This window comes from Brachyhypopomus gauderio, chromosome 19 (genome assembly GCF_052324685.1).
Source record: "Brachyhypopomus gauderio isolate BG-103 chromosome 19, BGAUD_0.2, whole genome shotgun sequence".
In the NCBI taxonomy this organism is placed as follows: domain Eukaryota; kingdom Metazoa; phylum Chordata; class Actinopteri; order Gymnotiformes; family Hypopomidae; genus Brachyhypopomus; species Brachyhypopomus gauderio.
The window spans coordinates 5,285,561-5,307,669 of record NC_135229.1 but is presented as its reverse complement, the minus strand read 5'-3'; the positions used below and the strand labels follow the sequence as shown (position 1 = coordinate 5,307,669).

Sequence of the window (22,109 nt, the reverse complement as noted above, 5' to 3'; positions counted from 1 at the left end):
TTCATCTCGTTCTCATAATTTAATATAACAGATACGTATGTGCGGTGTGTTCACTTTAATTCCCGGCGTTACGTCAGACACTTGATTGCAAACAGTCCCTCCGCCTGCTTAGACTCTGATTGACAATAATGGCGACTCGTTTTTCTCGAGTCTAACCCCAACAACACATTCCACAAGAGCAATCCCTCAAGAGCTTATTTTTCCTATTTTTTTGTGGAACCTAGCAATCGAGCTTAAGTAAACCATACATTAAGCCCGAAGTGAGCAAAATCCGTATCTGCAAAGGATCCTCGTATTGTGGTGGCGAAATTCTTGGGAAGGCACCAGCCAACAAAAGGCTCAGCAGTCGGGTCTCCTTGTTTACAGACGCTCGTGCCACTTTGTTTTCGTTAACGAAGAACGGCGACAACCTGATTCCTTGACACTTCGTGATTTATTATTATTATTTTTTTTCTTTTGCATGCATTAAGAAATCAATCCTTTCGCGAAGGGGGAACTGCCCCCCGTTTCAACATGGTCCACACTGCCGATTCGTAGCCGGAGCTGCGGCTGGGCTCCGTGCGTCCATTGTTGCAGGCGCGTCGCACGAGACGTTCGGACCCGCGTCGCGCGCACTTCGAGGCATCTGTTGAGCGTCTCGCGCCGAGTCAACTTCAACTGGATTTTGATATATTTTTTACATTTTTTTAATCCTTCATTTGACATTACATCGAATACAAATGTTATAAAATACCGTGTTAACGTCTAACTTGTATATATTTTGGGGGGTGGGGGAAAAAAAAGTACGTCGCGGCGCTAGCTAGCTCACAACTTTGGGACGGCCGTTGTGCTAAGCTAATATCGCTTGGACGGATAGCCAGCTAGCGGGGTTAGCCGAGCTAGCGCCCCCCCGTCTAGACGAGGCCGGCCGCAGACGTCGCCCTCGGCACAATTAAATACCTCGGACCTCGACGATTATATCCGTGAATTATACATGTTGTTAATAATATAACTGGCCGGTTAGCCGTATCGGATGTCGAGCTGTTGGCGGTAACGTATCTGGCTCCGTGTAACGGGCGGTGTTGTTGGCTAACGTTAGTTGGACGTCGGGGAGATTTAATCGAGCTCGCTGGGCAACTTTGTTCTTTCTTTTTCGTGTGTCGGTCCAGATGTAACGCGACGAAGTTGTAGTGAATCTCCCGACCGTGTCTATCTGAGCTGGCGTTACAGCTGGCCAAGTGTTTTTCGTCTCGAGGTTTTTGTTCGTAAATGACCACCGGCAGGAATAACCGAGTCATGATGGAAGGAGTGGGCGCCAGGGTGATTCGTGGTCCCGACTGGAAGTGGGGCAAACAGGACGGCGGAGAGGGGCACGTCGGCACCGTGAGGAGTTTCGAAAGTCCCGAGGAGGTGGTGGTGGTTTGGGATAACGGGACCGCCGCCAACTACCGCTGCTCCGGGGCGTACGACGTGAGGATACTGGACAGTGCGCCCACAGGTGAGAGTGACACGCCGGGGGGTTGCTGATCCACTCTTCCTGCCCGAACCACGACCCGTAAAGCAACTACTAAATGCCTGTCAAGCATCTGTGAAGCTAAAAGTTAGGTTAATGACAAACTCTTGGCTTCTTGAAGGCATCAAACACGACGGCACCATGTGTGACACCTGTCGGCAGCAGCCGATCATCGGCATCCGCTGGAAGTGCGCGGAGTGCACCAACTACGACCTCTGCACCACCTGCTACCACGGGGACAAACACCACCTGCGGCACCGGTTCTACCGTATCACCACCCCGGGCAGCGAGAGGTGAGGATGGTCCACGTTGATCTCAACCATCCAATTAATCCTGCGTCCATACACACTCAGTGATGCAAAGGAACTGTGGCCCATCTTTCTCGCTGGAGAATCGGAGTGCTTTATAAGGTGTTACTGTCACATGTAGGGACATGGCCATGCACCGTCATGTGTAACACTGAATCCCAGGATAAATGGGGGGAGCGCAAACCAGTAGTAATTTTTCCTAAGCTCAGAAATCTGATTGTACGCACACCTCAGAGACTTCAGTGCAGTCAGCCTCAGCTTTCAAATAAGAGCTCTACATGTTGAATTAGGACCACTGTATTCAAATTAGGACCACTGTATTCAAATTTGGACCACTGTATTCAAATTCGGTCCCAGTATTCAAATGCTGCTCAGTCCCTAAAACGCATATACCAAGCTTAGCTTGTCCATCCATTAATGAGACGCATCAGTTGGGTTGATGTGGGTTTTTAGTCCACACATTTCTGGATTGTCGACTTCTAGACAGCGTTTGCTTCAGTAGTCTGGATGCGTTGGAGGTGCCGTCTTTGATTTTGTTCATGCCTTAAACGTATGGCCGCAATTCATTACTATGTGGGTACGTGTTTAAAGTCGCTTCACTTACACACACAGACTGGTGTCCTTACGAAAACCAACTAGCTCTTTTATTAGGTGTTGCATCAAGTGCGAGTGCGAAAACACTACCGCCATAAACCACGTCCCAGTCCAAAATTCCCAACACCTGCTGGTTGTTGCAGTAGCCGTTGTACATACGACAAGGAGAATAATTTTGTTGATTTCGTAGATGTCTCTTGAAAAAAGACCAATGCTGTGTACCAGTACTACTAGTAGTTTCATATTCTTTTTTTAAGCCTCTTGCTGTTTTGCCATGGAGAGTGTGACTTGCAGATAAGCAAGGCTGCTTTTGCTTTGAACCTAGATTTCTCAAGCGCGTCTCCTTTTTGCTAGTGGAGCGAAGCCATGTCGGCAGTTTCTAGGAGACAGTGTTTCTAGGAGACACTCTTTTGCCTGCTACCCCATAGCTGATGCAGTAGCAGGTTCATGGATATGAACGCTCTGCAGGAAAGAAAAAGGAAAAAAAAAAAACCTTCTAATGTTTGGACAGTGTGTGGTGGGAGGTGTTGACTATGCGCATGTGTGTGTTTTTATGTAATCTGGGGCTACACTTTCATACATAAGAGCTGCATACTTCCTACTTTGTCCTGTTTTTGTGGAAATCTTTTATGGCATGATGAAAACATACCTATTTAATTGACAGTTGCAAGCCTTCTCTTTTTACTGGGTTGAGTAATAACCCCTTAGCCATATGGCGAGGGTGCTTTTAACGAAACAGAGAGGCCAGCAGTTGGCCGCACCGCACTCGTACCTCCCAGTCTGTCGTCACCCCTCACGGCGAGACAGGAAGCCATGGCTTTGTTCAACAGCTGCTCACCTTTCAGCCACGTTTAACTGCCCCCTTCCCCGTCGGGAGTGGATACCGCGTCACTGTGAAAACGCCGCCTCCCGCACAAAGCCTTCCAGCTGAGACGTCTACTCTAGAGGCTCTGTGTACCGCCACGGACGTTGCAGGTGGGATGGCTGAACCAGGGAGTGCACATGCTAGCCTAAAAGAGGCAAGGATTTTTGCTAAGAAAGTAAAATATGGCCAAGAGCGAGCTTGGGGAAGATGTTGAGAATGTTCTCACAGCCGCAGTCTAAGGGGGTTGGTGTGCGAGAAAGCACCTGTAAAAGTCCTGTTCTGAAACGCTAACCAGGGCTTTGCCGCATGGAGCTTATATTCAAGTCAAGTCTTGTTTAGCAGAAAAATGGATTAGAGAAATGAAACATTGTACCTCACTCTGGGGAAGGGGGTGGGGGGTGGTTGTTTGTTGATAGCTTGCTATCCCATTCGAGCGTACCATCATACACTTATGGAAAATAACACTGGCGGCTTGTCAAAGGCAAAACCTACACGAGCGTCCTTTAAAAACGCTGGTTGGGGAAGTTCGTGGGAGCCTGATTTGAGGGCCTCTGGTGTGTGATCACTTTGCATACCTTCAGAAACTTGTTTTGATGTCGTTTTTATTAATGTTCGTTCAGTCTTAAAGGCGTAGTTTAGAACAGTTGTGGGTACTCTGGCTGTTGTAGCTTTCCCTTTAATAAACATTTGTCATGGATGTTTAAATGACCACGCCCATAACTTTGTTTTTTGTTTGTTTATTTTTTCCCTTGACTTCACTTTTCACAATTTTCACTTGGGAAAATTCTTCATCATTCAAACCAGCATTTATGAGCTCAGTCATTCTGACTAATGTATTTCTCCACCCCTGACTGAAATACTGGAGGTGCTCCGTGAAGTGCTGTGAGCTAAAGTCCGCTTGCGCAGGGGAGACCCAACCCATACGTGGGCCGTCCTCCTCCGTCAGGGTGGAGCCCCTGCCGCCGGGCCCGGTGTGGCGGTGTCGGGCCAGCGAACCTCGGAGTCAGCTGAGCACGGGGGAATCGTCTGTGGCCATCTGGCAGCTCCGCTGTCTGGCTGCTGGGCTTCTGCGCGGGGGCCGCGTCCAGATGGCGTGCTAGCCAGCACTCTGGACTTCAGCTCGGGCAGAACTAAAATAGGAGAGTTTAAAAGCTAATCATTTTAGGTTAAGGCTGCAGTCAGAGTTTTGGGCTGAGTAATAAATTCATAAATGACTGGGTGTTTTTTTTTATTTTTTATTTTTTTCTTTTCTTGAAATTTCACCCATTGTTTTTCTAGGCAGAGCCTTGATGGTTATCTGGCGGTGTTTCCAGATAGTGCCACTGCATTCCAGACGTCTGAGCTCCATGCCCTCTGGGACACCCTGCAGCTGTTTGTGCTGGCGGTGTTTATCACTTCCCCTAATAACGCGCGCTCTCGTCGTCGTCGTCTTTTGCGTAGAGTACTTTTGGAGTCCCGCCGCAAGTCGAAGAAGATCACGGCGCGGGGCATCTTCGCCGGCGGACGGGTGGTGCGGGGCGTGGACTGGCAGTGGGAGGACCAGGACGGAGGCAACGGCAGAAGAGGCAAGGTACGCTCAGGCTCCGCCCACCGGACTCTTTACAGCCTCCGTGGCTTTGCCCAGGAGAGCTGGCAACTTCCATGCGATTGGCTGTCCCGCGCAGCTGAGAGGCGTGGCCGCCGATTCCTTCCAGGTTAATTCATTCTGATTATTTCACTGGTTGAAATGTCGCATGTCGGTAGGTGTTTTTATTTGTTTATTCTCCCCCATTTTCATTGGCAGCATTTGGTAAAGATTTTGGGTTGACTGCAGTGTAAGTCTGTTTTAATGGCTGCCCTGCACGGCGATGCACAGGCTGGTAAACCCAGCGGTCCAGTTTAGAGGCCAGCCTGCGCTGTTACAAGATGACTCACAGTTTGCCATTATGCTTCTGAAAGACTCAAGGCAGTGAATTTACGCAAGACGCCAAAAAGATCCAAGATCATACGTGATGCCAGCCAGTTTTTCAAAGCAAATGATGACTCCCACCCCACTGGCTGCTTTATTCTCAAGACGGCGAGTTATTTGTTTGTTTTGGAGATGCCTAGAATTTCAAGATTGTGATTATATGATTATGGTCTTTTCAGTGATTCATGTTCACGCACTCGGGCTGTAACGTAACTAGTAATTTTGAAAGCACGCTCATTGGTGTCAAAGGCGCTACGCAGCCGCATGGCTGCTCTGTTTTTGCAAGCAGATGCGTACACACACACACACGCAAACGCCTCTTGCGGCTGCTCGGAGCTGCAGCCGTGACGTGTGTGTGTGTGTGTGTGACTGCCAACGACAAACCACACAGCCACCCACACTCTTCTACCCCCCCCCCCCCCCCCCCCCCCCCCCCTTTACACCAGGTGACTGAGATCCAGGACTGGAGTGCTGCCAGCCCCCACAGCGCAGCCTATGTCCTCTGGGACAACGGCGCAAAGAACCTGTACCGTGTAGGCTTTGAGGGCATGGTGAGTAGTCCACACACACACCACACTGATGGGGGGGCTAAGTCCGGCCATTGTGTCCTCCTGCCCTGCCCACACACACACACACACACACACACACACACACATCGCATGTGCTAGCCTCCCATTGTTTAGGCATCTGGAGGCGCCATCTACATGATAAAGGAAGTCTGCTGCCTGTTCTTTCTCCGAGTGGACCTCAGAGCAGAGCTGGAGGTCAAAAGTGGTTAGGATAAAGCCACACCTCTTTAGCTCGAAGTGGTTTTCTGTGACCTCATTGGCCGAGAGCTGTTCCGCTACATCCAAATTTGAACCAATTGGTTTGCTGCATGAGTGGCAGCTTTGTTTTTTGTTATTAAAATCACTCTTGTGTTTGGAACATCTGCCACTGGGTTTATTAGGCCATGTTTGAATGGAGGATGTATAATGCAAACTCTATCATTTGGGTTAATGTGGAGGACTGATTTTTCATTTCTTTTAGATGTAATGATCTGGTCTTTCTAATGAACTGGTTATTCGTTGCCCGATTGCAAAATTGAAAGTGAGAATAGAACAACGTTGCCGTGACACTTTTAACCGTCTTAAGGTCCTGAGAAAACACTTGATCAGTTTTTTGCAGAATGCCATTCCAAATCTCTACACTCTGCTGTTGGGTGACTTGCATTTAAATATAGCTCACCAGAACTCATTTTCAGTTTATGCAAAATAATGTCTTGCTTAGTATGCAAAGTTCGCTCTCCTGAGCTTACTCGATTTTAGGCACAGCCACCGGTAAGTTTGGGGGCCCTAAGTTTGAGCAGTAGGCATTTCATGCAAAATTCGATTGGCGGAAGCCGCTGTGTTGATGAGGCGGAGGATTTGGCCTTAACGTGAGTAGTGTGAACACTGATAATTGTTCATCTATTTGGGGCTGGTTACAGTCTGCAGCAGACCAGAACAGTGCACACAGTGCCACCCGCACGTGTCGCTATGCAGTTCCGCCTGGACGAATTTACATTGTCCCTGAAATTCTGCGATCCCCGATGCAACAGAAAATAAACCCGTAAAATTAATGTTTCAACATGCACTTTATTTGGAAAAAACATTTCACCAACAAGAATGGGGTTGACCCTTCAAATAATGTTACTTATAACAAAAATATGTTGTGCCTACAAAACAAATCAGCCTTTAAAAATAAAAGAAATTAATTAAATAAATATTTCCGTAGTATTTCTACTGCTCTACCCAGCTGCCTAAAATATGAAAAAACATTTCAGTACTTTCAGTTCCATAGAAGACGAGTGTCATGTTTTCAGGGTCTGAAAGTATCAAATGATTGGGGTGTTTTATTTGTCATCTCCATAGCGCCACCTGCAGATCTGCGAGGTATTGTACGTATGAGTTTACGTACGTTTGTTTCAGTGCTGTGCTCCTTTACTTTTGCAGTCGGACCTGAAATGTGTGCAGGATGCCAAGGGAGGCCCTTTCTATCGAGACCACTGTCCAGTGTTGGGTGAGTATCAGCGCCGTCCGTGTTGGGACGGGGGGGGGGGGGTTGGGGGGGGCTACGGCTCCTCTCTTCCCAGGTGCCCCCTCCCCTCTGTTGTGAGTGCAGTCCTCCACTAGATGGCAGCACTCTGTAGAGAGAGGGGTAGAGGGTTGGTGGGGAGAGAGGGAGAGGAGGATGGGCGTCTGGGTCTCGTTTGCACTGCTGCTAAAAGTCTCGCTGGCCCTCGGCCACTGTGTGGAGGGCCTTTCGGCTGAGGTCTAAATCTAGACGGGTATCATCACTGAATCCAGCCAGCGGCGGTGGGCGTTAGCGACCATTAGCACGGGGCTAGTAAGTGTGTGCCTATGCTGACGGTGTCGCGGCGCGTCTGCAGGCGAACAGAACGGCAACAGAAACCCGGGCGGCCTTCAGATCGGCGACCTGGTCAACATCGACCTGGACCTGGAGATCGTGCAGTCGCTGCAGCACGGCCACGGGGGCTGGACCGACGGCATGTTCGAGACCCTCACCACCACCGGCACGGTGTGCGGCATCGACGAGGACCACGACATCGTCGTCCAGTACCCCAGCGGTAACAGGTGTGCCCCCCCAAAACGCTCTGAAGACAGTTACGTTTTGGCCAGCTGATTCTCCGGGAGTTAGTCTGGGTTGAATCTTAGATCCCTTCTTCTTTAGCCCCTCCCCATTTGTAACCCCTCTCCATTATTTAGCCCCTCCTCCTTTTGTCACACTGTCCTCACCCCTGTATTTGCGGCCTAGCTAACCCTCCGTAAACATGCGAACACGTCGTTTTTTTTCTGTTTCTGGCAGGTGGACGTTCAACCCGGCCGTGTTGACCAAGGCGAACGTGGCCCGCGGCGGTGGAGAGGGGGCGGCCGGGGCGGAGGGCGGCGGCTCGCAGTTCATGGTGGGAGACCTCGTCCAGATCTGCTACGACATCGACCGCATCAAGCTCCTGCAACGGGGCCACGGCGAGTGGGCGGAGGCCATGCTACCGGTAAGCCCCGCCCTCCTGCGCCGCTCCAGTGGCTGCATAGAGCAGCCGGCTCCCCCTGGTGGCTTAATTTGACCCCGCCGCTACGCCTGGCGTATCTTTTACTGTCTACATCATCCCACCTCCCTGCCATTACACAGGTGGTGCGGACGAGAGGCCGGTGGTGGGTGATGGTCCACGGTCTGTGTTCCCTCCCCTCCCTCACACACACACACACACACACACACACACACACACACACACACGCACTTTTTGTTAGCCTCCATGGGACAGGGCTTTAACAGGATTCCGATGGCTGTAGTTATGAGCAATAGAAATGAGCTATGGCCGCGCGGGCCTGGGGGCCTCTGGGTGTTCTCCTTTTAAATGAGGCTCGTCTCGTTCCTAAAAGGCGAAGCGTGGACGTATCGATTTTTCTCGGCCTCGGCCCCCGCACTCTCCCTCACCGTGTTATTGAGTGCTGTGGGTATTGTTCTCTGTTAGAGAAGCTTGTGTACCTGTGAACTTTCTAGCAATTCATTTTTAAATTTTATCATCAGTGCTCCATGTACATATCCTCAACCCTGCTGACCTTAGGTAGGGAAAGGCTCAGTAATCATCCCTGTCTCCCCCCCCCCCAGACGCTGGGTAAAGTGGGCCGTGTCCAGCAGATCTACTCCGACAGCGACCTGAAGGTGGAGGTCTGCGGCACCTCCTGGACCTACAACCCGGCCGCCGTCACCAAAGTGGCCCCGGCCGGCTCCGCCGTCAACAACGCCTCTGGAGGTAAAGCGCACGTGCGCCCCACACCTGCGTAGTCTCACGTCGGTCTCGAGAGACGAACCTGTAGTCAGTTTTGAGTGTGCGTTGGAGGCAGCCCCATTGTGTGCCCAGGGAGAGACCTTCATGGACGTTGGCACCGTTTTGGGCGGGAAGACATCTGGCGGCGTTGCTTTTCAAATACAAGCGTGTCTCGAAGCGTCTCACGTGAGGGGTGGCTTCTGTGTTCGTTCAGCTCACGTGAGCACTCAGGACGTCTGTCCCTTCGTCCTCAGAGCGCCTGTCCCAGCTGCTGAAGAAGCTGTTCGAGACGCAGGAGTCTGGGGACATCAACGAGGAGCTGGTGAAGGCCGCGGCCAACGGAGACCTGGCTAAGGTGGAGGACATCCTCAAGAGGCCCGACGTGGATGTGAGGATCTCTCTCGCTTTCTGCCTCATTTCACCCACCCCCGTGTGGCCTCCAGAACGGGTCTAGTATACTGGAGGCTTCCGTTTTCCTAACTAGTCCCGTGACGTGTTCCTTAACTTCGATCAATAGCGTGACCCGTGTCCTCCGGCACACGCGTGTAACCACAGCGATGAGAGGGAGCGTGGTGTAGCCGTCAGGTGGGAAACGATGCAGATGAGCGCTAGTTTCAGCTATGGCAGCATCACCTCTGCCTTCCTCCATGTGTCCTTGAGGGGGAACCGTGACGGACTCCCAAGAAGATAAATGACCCACTCAAGCAGCCTGGTGAGGAGCTGGTTATAGCAGTGATTGAAAATTTCCTGACCCTCCTCCCCGATGACCTATGAACCCACACAAGGTTGTGAGTGATGATTGGTCAGCCTCAAACATATATTGTTGCAAGTTTCCCTCCCGTGACACAGCATTGAGTTCATGGCACTATGATTGTCTAACATGCTGTCCATGGCGTCTACATGTAAGCTCTGATTATTTTACCAAATATCGATTTCTGAACGATTTCTGAGAATTCTTTTGTTTAAAAATTAATGTTCTACAACAAACTCAATTTTTTTTTCAGGAAATGTCAGTAGTTTATGAAATAAAAACGTCAATTTTACTCCTATACATAGAAATAGTAAAACCATAGAAACCAGTCAGTTTGCAGTGGTCACGGTTTTGCTGAACAACAAAATGTCCGTGGGCGTCGGGGCTGCGGGCGCGGGCGTGGGTGCGTGGGGAGGAAGAGGCGCTCGTGCACACGCTTCCATCTCGCTCTTTGAACCACCTGAGCAACAGCCTCACGCCAGCCAATCAGAGCGCGGCGGGTGCTGTTAGCGGCCCCGACCTTCCTGTTTTGTCTGCGTCCGGGCGTCTGCGAGGCGAGGAGCCGTCTCCGTCTGCCCCGAGAGCAGTTCCGTAGCCCACGCTCGGGGATGATATCCGAGGAGCATGTAATTGTGGGTAATGTAACGCGATCGTGGCGGTGAGTGTACCCGTTTTGTTTCTGACCCTTGGACACGGTTTCATGTGCCTGGTAGTTTGGTTGATGAGCGTAATGAGTATTTGGGAGGACCGTTTGGGTTATAAAGAGCTTCTGTGTCGGGGCTCCTGCTCCATACTGAGGGTGTGTGATGGGTTTAGTTTACCGTGCTGGTGTACAGCACCATAAATCCTCAGGGTGTGAATGGAGATGTCTGTGTGCAGACTCACGTTTGTGCAGCTCCATCAACATGCCAGTCGAGATGCCCGTTTTACCCGTGTGTGTGTGTGTGTGTGGAGGGGGGTTTGGTGCCCTTTAGATGCTTTGTAGCCGTGCCAGTTCCACTGGGACTGCAGCGCTTGTAACCCACTCATGTTCCCACAGAAGTTTTGCCCCGTCCCAGATCCACTTTCCTACCCCGCTAGGTTTTGGTGGCTCCTCTGTGCTGTTGCCAAGTCTGGCCTGCTGCCCCGCCAAGCCCCACGGGAGTGACCACTAAAAGCAGGAGGGGGGGGGGTTTGTCCAAGCGAGACGCCCGTCAGACCGGGACGTGTCCCCCCGACTGCTCCCTCTGCTCCCCGCATCAGTATTCATGCTGTCGCTCCAGCTTACCGCAGTGCTGCAGATCACGCCCACCCCGCTAGGCCACACCTCCTCCGCCAGGCCACGCTCCCCACACAAACCCATCCTGCCTTTTCTCTTCCAGGTGAACGGTCAGTGCGCCGGGCACACGGCCATGCAGGCGGCCAGCCAGAACGGTCACGTGGACGTCCTGAAGCTCCTGCTGAAGCACAACGTGGACCTGGAGGCAGAGGTAACGTGCCCCGCCCCGCTCCCACGTGACCTCCACCCAGGGCTCAGCCCTAACGCCCTTTGTCGTTCAGAAAAGTGGACACCAGAGACTCTGTGCTCGGTGACCCTAACCAGGTGCAGGTGTTTGTTTACAGCACACAGGCAGGTCTTTCTATAGACCTCTGAGGGCAGGTCACCCGAAAAACAGACGCCCTTCCGGCTGGGTTGGCTAGACTGAGCCGTACTAGTCACATTTATCTGTTAAAGAAATTGACTGCGTGAGGTCCCAGTTATTTTAAACCTCTTCCAGAGAAGATTATGTCTGGTAGCGTCTGTTGATGATCTGGAGTGATTCGGCCAGATTTCTTGCAGGTGCAAACATAACAAGAACGGCGGGTTCCATTGGCCTAGCCCAGGCTCGTCATAACTTTACTCCTAGAATACAGTTTGTACCAGCGTGTTCAACTCTGCTATAATGACGCAGTAGTAGGTGTTGGGCTCAAAGAACCAGTTACAGCGTTTAATCAATTCTCTTGTCCGGCGAGGGAAGGAGCAATGACTCTGCTGCTTATCAGCTCTGCGCTGAGAGACCGCGCCTGCTGTCATTACAAACAAGTTTCAAATACATCATTAATTTTTGACCTGTTAATGCTGCAGACCTGATATTACTTTCCCGTAATCATTAACACCCTAAAACGGTCTCTAACTGTCAGTGCTCGGCTCAGTGTTAAGGAAACACACACACACACACACACACACACACATACCCCATGCTTGGACTGTAAATCAGAGGCTTCATTTGTGAGGAGCTTATCTCCCTCTTCGCAGAGCGATGGAGTAGACGACCGTTTTTGTTCCTGCATTTCCAGCTTTCGGGGGGCTCCTTTTATTTATTTATATAAATATATATTTTTTGCAGCAAATCAGGTTTGATGTGTAACTGGTACAAGGAAATAAAAAAAAATTGATTTTCGAGAAACAAAAAAAGGAGCTTTGATTCAAAGGGCAGCTCCTGAGAGGACCGTTTCTGGTTTTTAACATTTTTTTAAAAAACTTAAGATGCGAGCCCAGGCGCCATGTCTGAGGCACATGTTGACTAAGCGCAGGAGAGTCCTGTTGACCGAGCTGCCCCGGCGTCCATATTAAGAGCAGCGGCAAACGTTAGCATGCAGCTAGCGCACCCTTTGTTTACTCGTGAGGACAGGGAGGGGCGGAGCTTAGCGGTACTGTATCCTGGGAAGGCAGACATTGATATTCCTAACATGTGACTGCTTCTTTGCTCGCAATCAAGGGGGAATATTTAATGTCCTGGCATCTGGTGGTATTTGGGAGCCAGGGAGCACCGCTGGGGGGGGGGTTGCCACGGCGAGAGACGTGCTTGCTTTGATCGCAGCCATTCAAAAGCGCCGTCAGGCTCGGCTGGAAGGGGTGACGTGACCCTGAACGTCACATCTGAGAATACGCTTAAGCGCACTCTTTACTCGGGGCGGGGATTAAACCCGGCCTGCACCGCCCTCGCTGTGTAGAAGTTCCAGAGCGTTGGGCATCGATGCAGCGTTTGTGTGACCTTGGCCGTTCTGAATCCTCCTTCAAAGCACTGATGACCCCAGACGTGACTCTTCGTCCTCTTCCTCCTCCTCCACCGCACTGTGTCCTGGGCTCACAGTGTTCTACTCAGTAACAATCACACAATGCTGGATGCTGTATTAATTACTGTTGGGTCCTAACTACTAACTGACTAGTATATGTTATATACTACTATTTATATAACTGCTGTGTCCCTGCTAACGTCCTGTTCCGCTTTGTCCTTCCCCGGCCGTCCTCCGGATCTGTCCTCTGCGTGTAAGGACAAGGACGGGGACCGGGCGGTGCACCACGCGGCGTTCGGGGACGAGGGCTCCGTCATCGAGGTGCTTCACCGTGGCGGTGCCGACCTGAACGCTCGCAACAAACGCCGGCAGACGCCCCTGCACATCGCCGTCAACAAGGGCCACCTGCAGGTGGTGAAGACCCTGCTGGACCTGGGCTGCCACCCCAGCCTGCAGGTGTGTGTGTGTGTGTGTGTGTGGGTGTGTGTGTGAGAGAGAGAGAGATCAGGGGGCATTGTGGGTAAGGGTCAAACGTGATGGCCTGGGGCCTTCTGGGTTCATAGTTATTGGTACACTACCGCCATCGCAGCTGATAACTGCGCTAAGTTGGTGCAGCCTACCGTGTGTGTGTGTGTGTGTGTGTGTGTGTGTGTGCGCGCGAATATCCCCTCTGCTCTGAGATTAATCACCGTAAGGGGCACAATGACATCAGCAAAACTCTCCCAGTATAAATATTTGCACGAACTGCCGTATCGCTCCGAAGGTCTGTAATTGAAGCTTTTTGACATTCCTTAATTCCTCCTTGCGGGTTCCGTGCGTGCGTAGCTAGCCTGTATCGGAGCGGAGCTCTCGCGAGCCCAGCGGAACTGGGGGCGGGGCTATGAAATGCTCCGTCTGATTGGGCGCCGGTGGTCTCTCTCAGCCCTGTTGTCAGTGTTGCGTTCATGCTGTAGAGTAGATAGATGTGCAGAAGTGTCTCAGCCGATGCGCAAGTTGTGCTGCTGCCATGTTTTGTGCAGTGATCATCCAAATATATATATATATATAAAATATTTACACCATGGATTCTCTGCATGTATGAAGCCTTTTAGTTGACTGTTTTCAGTACATAGTGGTACTTATTAACAGCTTTTATTTAATAATAACGACGATGAAAAAGCATTCTGATTCGTCTGCTAGCACTTCCATCCATTATCTGTACCGCTTAATCCCGCTAGTCGAGGTCACGGGGGGGCGGAGCAAATCCCAGCCAATCGGGCGAAGGCGGCGTCCACCACGGGCAGGTCGCCTGCTGCTAGTACTTGCGTATTCAAATTTAAAACATTTTCTTTCCCAGACATGCCGTATTCCCAGATATGCTAATATATGTAGGAAATTCGGAGCATCTCTAGTGTGCAGATTGTGCCTGCGTCAGTTTGGCTGAACGCTGTGCTCTCCGTGGCCCCCTGCAGGACTCTGAGGGCGACACGCCCCTGCACGATGCCATCAGCAAGAAGAGGGATGACATGCTGTCCGTGCTGCTGGAGGCTGGGGCCGACGTCACCATCACCAACAACAACGGCTTCAACGCCCTGCACCACGCCGCCCTGCGGGGGAACCCCAGGTGCGTTTCTGCCTTTCTTTCTTTCTTTCTCCATGCGTTAGTTCCTCTGCGGAGCTTCAGGTTCAATCGGAAGGCGCTGGTGTCATGTGGTGAACTTTCTATGCGGTGTTGCTGTGAGACTCATGTCGGATGTATTTGTGTGTTTGGTTTTGTAAATAGTAGTTGTTTAGTGCTGTAGTCTAGTTAGTTAGGGGCCAACGCTGCTGTGAAGGGAGAAAACACCACCCAACGTACGTAGCCAGTTGTGTCTTTGCAGCCCCGACAGTTTCTTGGTTGGACGCTCGGCACAAGTTGGAACCCTGCTGTGGAGAAAAAAAACACTTTTCTTTAGCATTTAGAGTTTTTGGAAATGTTTTGCGTGGCGTAATCACCAAGTCAGATCAAGTATAAATATCCAAGCCTCAGTAAAGCGGAAATGGATGCGTAGCCCAGTAGTGGAACTGGGGCTTTTGAGTGGAAGCGGTCCGCACCATCGGCGTGGTGGAGCAGCCCACGCTGTTCCGGGCTGTCGGTGCTGGTTTCCTGCAGCCTGAGGAGACTGGTTCCTCTCTGGTTCCTCTCTGTGATACTGAGACCACCATCGTTCCAGCACAGTAAACAGTGTGATTAATAGCTCCTGACTTGGAGCAGCCCTCCAAACGTGCCACACACACACACACACACACACACACACACACACACACACACACACACACTGCAAGCTTTGGAACTCTTGCATCTCCTCCACCCTTTCCCCCTGTTTGTGTTGGTTCCTACTGCCCTACAAATAGACCCACCAGTTTGTGCGGTACCCCAGAGTCCCGTCCTGAGATGCGCTACTGTAAGGGCCCGCAAAGCGCCTCTGAACGAAAGAGCTGCCTGACTTGTTCTAACCCCCCAGTCGTGAGTTACGGCCGTCGTGCCAACCGGAGCTCTTTTACAGCGTCTTTTGTGTCGGCCAGGTCAAATTGAGGCCATGAAACAAAAGCTGAAAATGCACAGTGGTTTTGTCTCAAGAGTGCTGCAGGCTTCTCAAGCCCCTCCCCCCTTCTCACACACACTCTCTCTCTCTCACACACACACACACACCGTTTGTAGGAGCGGCAAGACATTGCGAGTCGGCTTTGTATCGCCTCCTCCGTTTAATGAGGAGAGGCCCTGAAGGTTGTGGTCCTGAAAGTCCTGCTCCATCAGGTGGTCGCTTGTAATCGCCGCGAGGCCGCCCCAGCTTCCGTGACCTGCAGGGGTCAGCGTGGCGCTGGTGTATGTGAGCGATTGGGTCGAACGTTGTGACGCAGCGTGCGGGACGCAAGGGGGGAGTGCTGGGAGCTCTTATTGGTGAGCAGGGTGTGCTGTGCTTGAATGGGGGGCGGGACTAAGGGTGTGGTGGGGGTGGAGTCATCAAGCCACACCCACCCCCATCTCCAGCACACACACACCCCCATCTCCAGCACACACACTCAGCATTATCTGGATTTCATCTCTGCTCTGCTGCCACTGTCTGCGAGCAGCAGGACTGCTGAGCTTAGTGAGCCCGGGCGTGTCGCGATACGCTCATGTTATAACCCCTCCCCCATCACGTGCACGCTCGCTCCGTCACGTGCGTGTGCATTTCAGCCCCTCAGTCTAGCCCACCCTTTGCACCAAGCTGCATCTCGGATCTTTAAACACAATCTGGGGCGGACAACAAACACGTGGACTTGTGCTCAGACAAAAGTAAGAAAACAGGTAGCAGAGTGTGTTTGCTTTAGTTGACATTTTATTTTCAGAAAGAAAGAAACATTCAAAGAAAAGCGTTACTCTAACGCAGCTACAGAGTCAGTAATGTTTAACTTTATTTATGACATTTCTGATGCCAGCACAAAACATACTAATGCCAGCAGTGTAATGATTCACATTAAGGACCGGGGGTGTCGGAGGTGACCCACACCTCTTCCTGGTGTCATCAAAGCACAGCTACAGCTGGTTGAAGGGGACCAAATCCATTGAAGAGGTGATTTGGTTCCATTTTACCAGCTTTAGCAAAGCATTGGGGTTCACAGCATGAAGGACAAATATATACAAACACACACACCACACCACACACACACTCACTGGCTTGGGATGCCTGACCACACAGCACGTCTCCTCCGGGAGGACAGAATAGCTCTTCAACAACTTTTTTGTTTCATACGACCTTTACCCAGTAAGACTCTATATGGAAATTCATAAAACCCCCCACCCACAATCCTCACAAAACGCACACCCCGACCGTGCTCCCCGGCCTCTAGAGGGCGTGTTTCCTCACGCCTCGCCTCCCAAACGCAGAACCGAGTCGCGCAAATCGCAGCACGCTTACCGCGGCTGACTGACCGACACGGGCGCAGCGCCGCGCCGATTACGGAGTCCGAGCGAGCGCGCGCCCGCTCCGCGCGGCCCCCTTCGCCCTGACCAGTGCCGCCATCCCACTTTGCGAAGCCCCCGATAATTTTATCCAACTCGATTCAATTACGGAGAGTGGCGAGAATAGCGTAGCCCTTCTCAGACTGCTCCCATGGTGACGGTAAAACGCACAACGTTTTGGCAGACGGGGCTGACTGCAGGCACTTTTACTTACACACACACACACACACACACACACACACTAGCGCTGTCCTGGGCAAATCTCTGCTCCCCCAAATACACCAGCCTTAAGTGGGCAATGACCGGGGACGGCAGCTGAACGTTTTATAATGTCAGCGTCTGCCGCGGGTGTCGGTCATGACACGGTGGAAAGTTGGAAAGTGAGGGGTGAGGCAGAGGTGTGTGTGTGTGTGTGTGTGTGTGTGTGTGTGTGTGTTGGGTTCACAGCAAGTCTGCTGACAAGCCGACAAACCACGCAGCGTGGAAGAGCGCAGGGGACGTTGTGCGGCCGCTCCAGGCGAAGTCGGCCGCGCCCTCTCCCGGGTCCCGCGCGCCCCCTATCGGGCCAGCGCGGAGCGGGTCAGGCAGGACGTCGACTCCTCGTACCTCCACAACCCAGATTTGGCGTGGCGGGCCGATGCTGCCGCTGCACCTCGGCCGTGTTTACCCTCATAAATCACGCGCGGACCCACGTCACAATGTGGAGCACAACGTAAAGTTTGGAGTTGAGGAAGTAGGTTAGGAATCTCAGCTCCTCCTCTACATCAGTGTGAAATGAAGTAGGAGCAGCACCCGCCTAGGGGTGTGTGTGTGTATGTGTGTGTGTGTGTATGTATATATATATATATATATATAACACACAATATAATATTACACACAATATACACACACACACTTGCCAGCAGACTTATAAATTTTTTTTATAAATATATATATATATATATATATAAATAAAATTTTAACACGTAGCAATTTATCTATGGCTTAAAAAAATCTTTTTATCAAGAAACCCTACTCATGTCACTTGAAGCGCCCCAGGCGTTGGGCATTGCAGTGCTACAGTTACTGGGAGCAGAAGCAGTTGGTGACTGTGTGTGCGTTTGGCCGGGAACAGACACACACCCACCCCACAACCCTCCTCTTATTTCCACTGAAACGGCCCGGCCACCCCCAGCATTGTCGCTTTTCCATGCCCTAATCTGGCCACACAACGGAGGGCCCGGTCCAGGGGCGGGGGAGGGGACTCCGGCTACAGCAGCTACAATCGCCTCAGCAATTCCTTTCATCAGTCCTGACCTCAGGACACAAAAACGTAACACTGTGCCCAAGTCACTGGCCCCTCACCCACTTTTTAAATTTTTTTTATTTTGGTTTAAACCCACCCCTGAAAGGAGCTTTGGAAGAGATTATGGTATTAATGGTTGGGCCTGCTACTCGTACTCCTGCGCCTCTACAGAAGTTGCTAAGTTTTTACTGGAAACTATTCAAGTTGCGTAATGCACCAAACCAGATGAAATGAGGTCCTGTTCCAGAGGCCCTGTGCTGTGGTCAGTTCCCCCCCCCCCCCCCCCCCCCCCCCCCCAAACTAGCATTAAAAGCAACTTATCTTTCCAGGTAGCTCGTTCCTATACATCACACACACACACACATGCACATTCATACACACGTGCTCATTTTGTTTGTTGAGCTCTGCTATACTCCCATTGCTGTATTGGTGGACCTACTGTACTCCGTGCTAGCGGTCTGTCTGCTGCAGTGAGCGTGTGCTATTCCCACTGCTTTATTATGGAGGGTCATAGTCCGCTGAGGTCACAGAACAGGAACGCTAAACTTCCTACACACTCCATGCTGCAGTAATCCCCAGTGCCCGCGCGCCTGAAGCTCTAGAACCCCCCCCACCCCCCATCCGCACCACCCGCTCCAGATTCCTGCCCTCCCCCGTAACGAAGGGCGTCGGTGTACAGGGCGGAGGATCAACGCCCCTCCTAATGTTGAGGATCAGCACCACACCAGGAATACATACTTCTTTACATTCCATAGTTGTCATGTTCATATGGACACACAAAGAAGTATGTACACCAAGCAGGCAAACCCACGCCGGCTGTGTCCTTACCTCATCCGGCCTGGGCTGGGTCAACGTTTAACCGGGTGGAGATTTGCGAGAGACTAACCTTTTCAGCGTTCTCTGGTTGTCCGGCACTTTAGTCTTTTTGTTTGTGCGTTTTTTTTTGTTTTTTCCTCCCCTCTTAGTTTTTCCTCCTCCTCACACCATACTGCAGAATGCAGTGGTACGGTGGTACGTGCTATAACATAAGGTGACTTTCAAGCGTGCTTTAAGAACGGCGGCGCGTGTTCGCATGCAGACCAGCCGTGGCAGAACCGGCTGGCAAATCCTCCCCCCCCCCCCCACCCCCGCCAGCACACGTCAGACGTGTGTCCGGGTCCGTCCAGCGTCCGTCTGCTCCACTGACCCTTGCTGTCCTCCAGAGGACCGGGAGAGTCCACAGGGAATACGGAAGAGAGTGACGGTCTGTTGCTAACACAGGAGATAAACATTTTTTAAAAAGAGAGAGAGGGGGGGGGGGTCAGTCCCGGTCTTTTTTTATCCCTGGATCGGAGAGAGAGAGAGATGGAGAAAAGGGTAAAAAGAAAAGTACAGCCAGGATGCCCGACAGAGCTGAGGTGACGCTCCTTCCACCGGCGCACTGCCGTCTGTGGACGCTCTCTGTACCGTCCGGCCCATAGGCAGCGCTTTAAGATGAATACCCCTCCAGGATTCCATTTGTTTGTTTGTTTTTAACGCTCCTTCTCGTCCGCTCACGCCTCGTAACTTTGCCGCTGAACGTATCGCCGCGGGCAACCCCGACGACCGCCTCCCCCCTCCCCTCCCCTCCCTCCCCCGCCGACCGTATTTCAGGCCGTCCGCTGATGTTTGAAAACAAGGCTGATCCAAGTGGAACAGGAAGCCATTGTGAGGGGGATCTGGGCTTTGGGCGCACGCCCCGGGCCAGAGGTCACGTGCAAGAGCTAATGCCCACTCAGCAGTCACGAAACGGTCTGGAAGTGCTGGCAGGGGGACGGATCCCAAACCAAACACCTCCCTTTTCTTCCTTCAGGCTTTTGTGGCCCGTCGGGGCCGTTCCGAGCCTCTTCTGCGCGTTTCGGCGGCGCTGTTCGCCGGCTGCACGTCCCGCAGGGCTGGAGATCGATCGCCTTCGGTGCAGTGGTGTGAAATGGGCAGTAGCCCTCTAATGAAGCTTACCCCCCCCACCCTCCAGTGGTATCAGGCACCCAGCTGAGAGTGGACGGCGGGGGTGGAAAAATAGCAGCTCGCTCAGATGTGCTATTCTGGGCCCTGGTGGAAATCCTGGCTGGAGTTGTGCAGCGGAGAGTCCTGCCGCCCGGTGACGTCAGGGTCCCGGGAAGGGCTTGTAATTAGGAAGGGTCCCGCGCCGGTCCCGTCCCGGATCGCCACGTCCCGTTTAGGAAATGTTGCGGCGGCCCGAGAGGTCTGCGGAGCGGTTGCTGGAGGTCTCGCTCCGGCTGAAGGCCGCATGGCGGTGCAGGACGGCGGGCGGGTGGAGGGGGGGGGGTGTTACTGCAGTGCTCTGCCCTGCCCATGTCTTCCGCTAAGATAGCATGCATAGAACTGGCTGGTGAAAGTAGGCTGTTCTCCTGGGTGTCATGGGTTCAGCGAGTGACAAACATATCCAGAAGCCATACTGCCGCCCCCCCCCCCCCCCCCCCCAGAGAATTAATACACCACCACAGCTATTTTCTGTCAGTCCGCTTCTCCACCCCCACCCCCCACCCCCGCTGCCCGACTTGCCTGAACGTCACGTCCCACCACGATGTAAGTGGCCCTCCGTCAACAGCTGTCCGGGTAGCGTACACCCACTCCCCGCACTGAAACTCCAAACAAGGCTCTAAAAATTACAGTATAAAAAAAATAAAAATATTCAACCACCCACAAGTGAGGATGTCGCAAAAAGACAACGCAAGGTGCTGTGGGTGTCCCAACGCAGAACTGTACTCCCTTTGGTGCCGTGTGGAAGAGTCTTTGCCAGAGGTCCAAGCTGTTGAGGTGGGGGGGGGGGGGGGGGGGGAGGAAGAGGTAGGGGGGGTTTGGGAGGGGGAAAAACCAAATGAAAGAAAGCCCCCGACGTGCTCCAGATCTGAGTGAGCTCCAGTTAACAAGTCTGTCATTAGATAGCAGTAGCGCGGGTAGCCATGAGGGGCTAACGTGCCCGAGAATACTGTGCTGCAGCAGCCTTCTGCCTGGGTAGCACTAAAACTGCGGAGAGGGGGGGGGGGGGGAGAGAGACAGAGAGGGGGAAGAGAGAGAGAGAGAGAGAGAGAGAGAGAGAGAGCGCGCAGCAGGGAGGGAGCAGGCAAGCGGGCATGTCCATGTGGATAGTAGCAACTTTCTCCAGGTTCCGTCTTCACCTGCAGTTCCTGTGAGGGATTGTTCCTGTCGGTGGGTGGAGGAGGAGGGGGGGGTGGAGCTGAGCGGCGGGTGGGTGCGTGGAGGAGAGCCCCCTCGTGTTCCCTGAGACGATGCCGGTGCACTTCTTCCCATAGCGCTGATGCAGCCCAGTAAAATCCACTCCCCCTCTCCGTGCGTGCCGCACACACACACACACACACACACACACACACCGGCTGACGAGCCATGCGGTTTCTTACCCAGCATATCCGGGGAGAGAGAGAGGGGGGGGGGGGAGACAGATACTGAGGAAGAGCGAGTGAGAGAGAAGGGGAGAGAGAGTGAGTAGGAGAACGAGGAGAGAGAGCGGAGGGGGGAAAGACGTCAATGCGGACTGTCCGGCGTGGCGGGGGTAAAAGCTGGTCCCGCGGGAGGCGGGGACGGGGCGCGTATATTACCTGTCAGCGCCGCTCCTCCGCGCCGGGAGCCGTAACGACCTCTCCGACGCTCTCCGCAGCAGCCATCGCGTGCTGACTCGCTGAATCAGCTGCTCTGAACAGGGGGTTGGGTGGAGAGCGAGAGAGGGAGGGAGGGAGGGAGGAGCGGGTGGGGGGAGTTGAGCACGTGTGAGGGAGGGAGGGAAGGAGGGAGTGCAGGGGAGCTAGAGCACGAACAGCACCCTTACCTTTAGGGGCGGAGAGGCGTCACGCGGACACTGCCGGTGCTCCTCGAAGAACAGAAGATGCCCGGGTGGTGGTGGGGGGCGGGGGCATGGCCGCCGCGTCTGCCCGTCGGCCCCTCTGGCCGTGCCCGTGCTCGGCAGTGGCTCGGGGACGCTAACGTATCCGCTTCCGTCCAACTCCGAAGTCTCAGTGACTCAGACGCATTCCCTGCCGTTACCGAGAGGTAAAAAA

General features: G+C 52.7%; 1 protein-coding gene across 1 annotated transcript; it reads left to right on the top strand.

Annotated features, from left to right (window-relative positions):
• The first annotated feature begins 82 nt into the window (after nt 1-82).
• On the top strand, nt 83-14,601 carry LOC143482519 (E3 ubiquitin-protein ligase mib1-like). Its single transcript, XM_076980868.1, has 12 exons — nt 83-1,477; nt 1,614-1,785; nt 4,700-4,829; nt 5,654-5,758; nt 7,181-7,247; nt 7,618-7,822; nt 8,055-8,241; nt 8,859-9,003; nt 9,273-9,406; nt 11,131-11,238; nt 13,064-13,261; nt 14,257-14,601. The coding sequence occupies exons 1-12, from the start codon at nt 1,249-1,251 to the stop codon at nt 14,584-14,586; spliced, it is 2,010 nt and encodes a 669-aa protein (XP_076836983.1). The 5' UTR covers nt 83-1,248; the 3' UTR covers nt 14,587-14,601.
• Nucleotides 14,602-22,109: the final 7,508 nt, after the last annotated feature.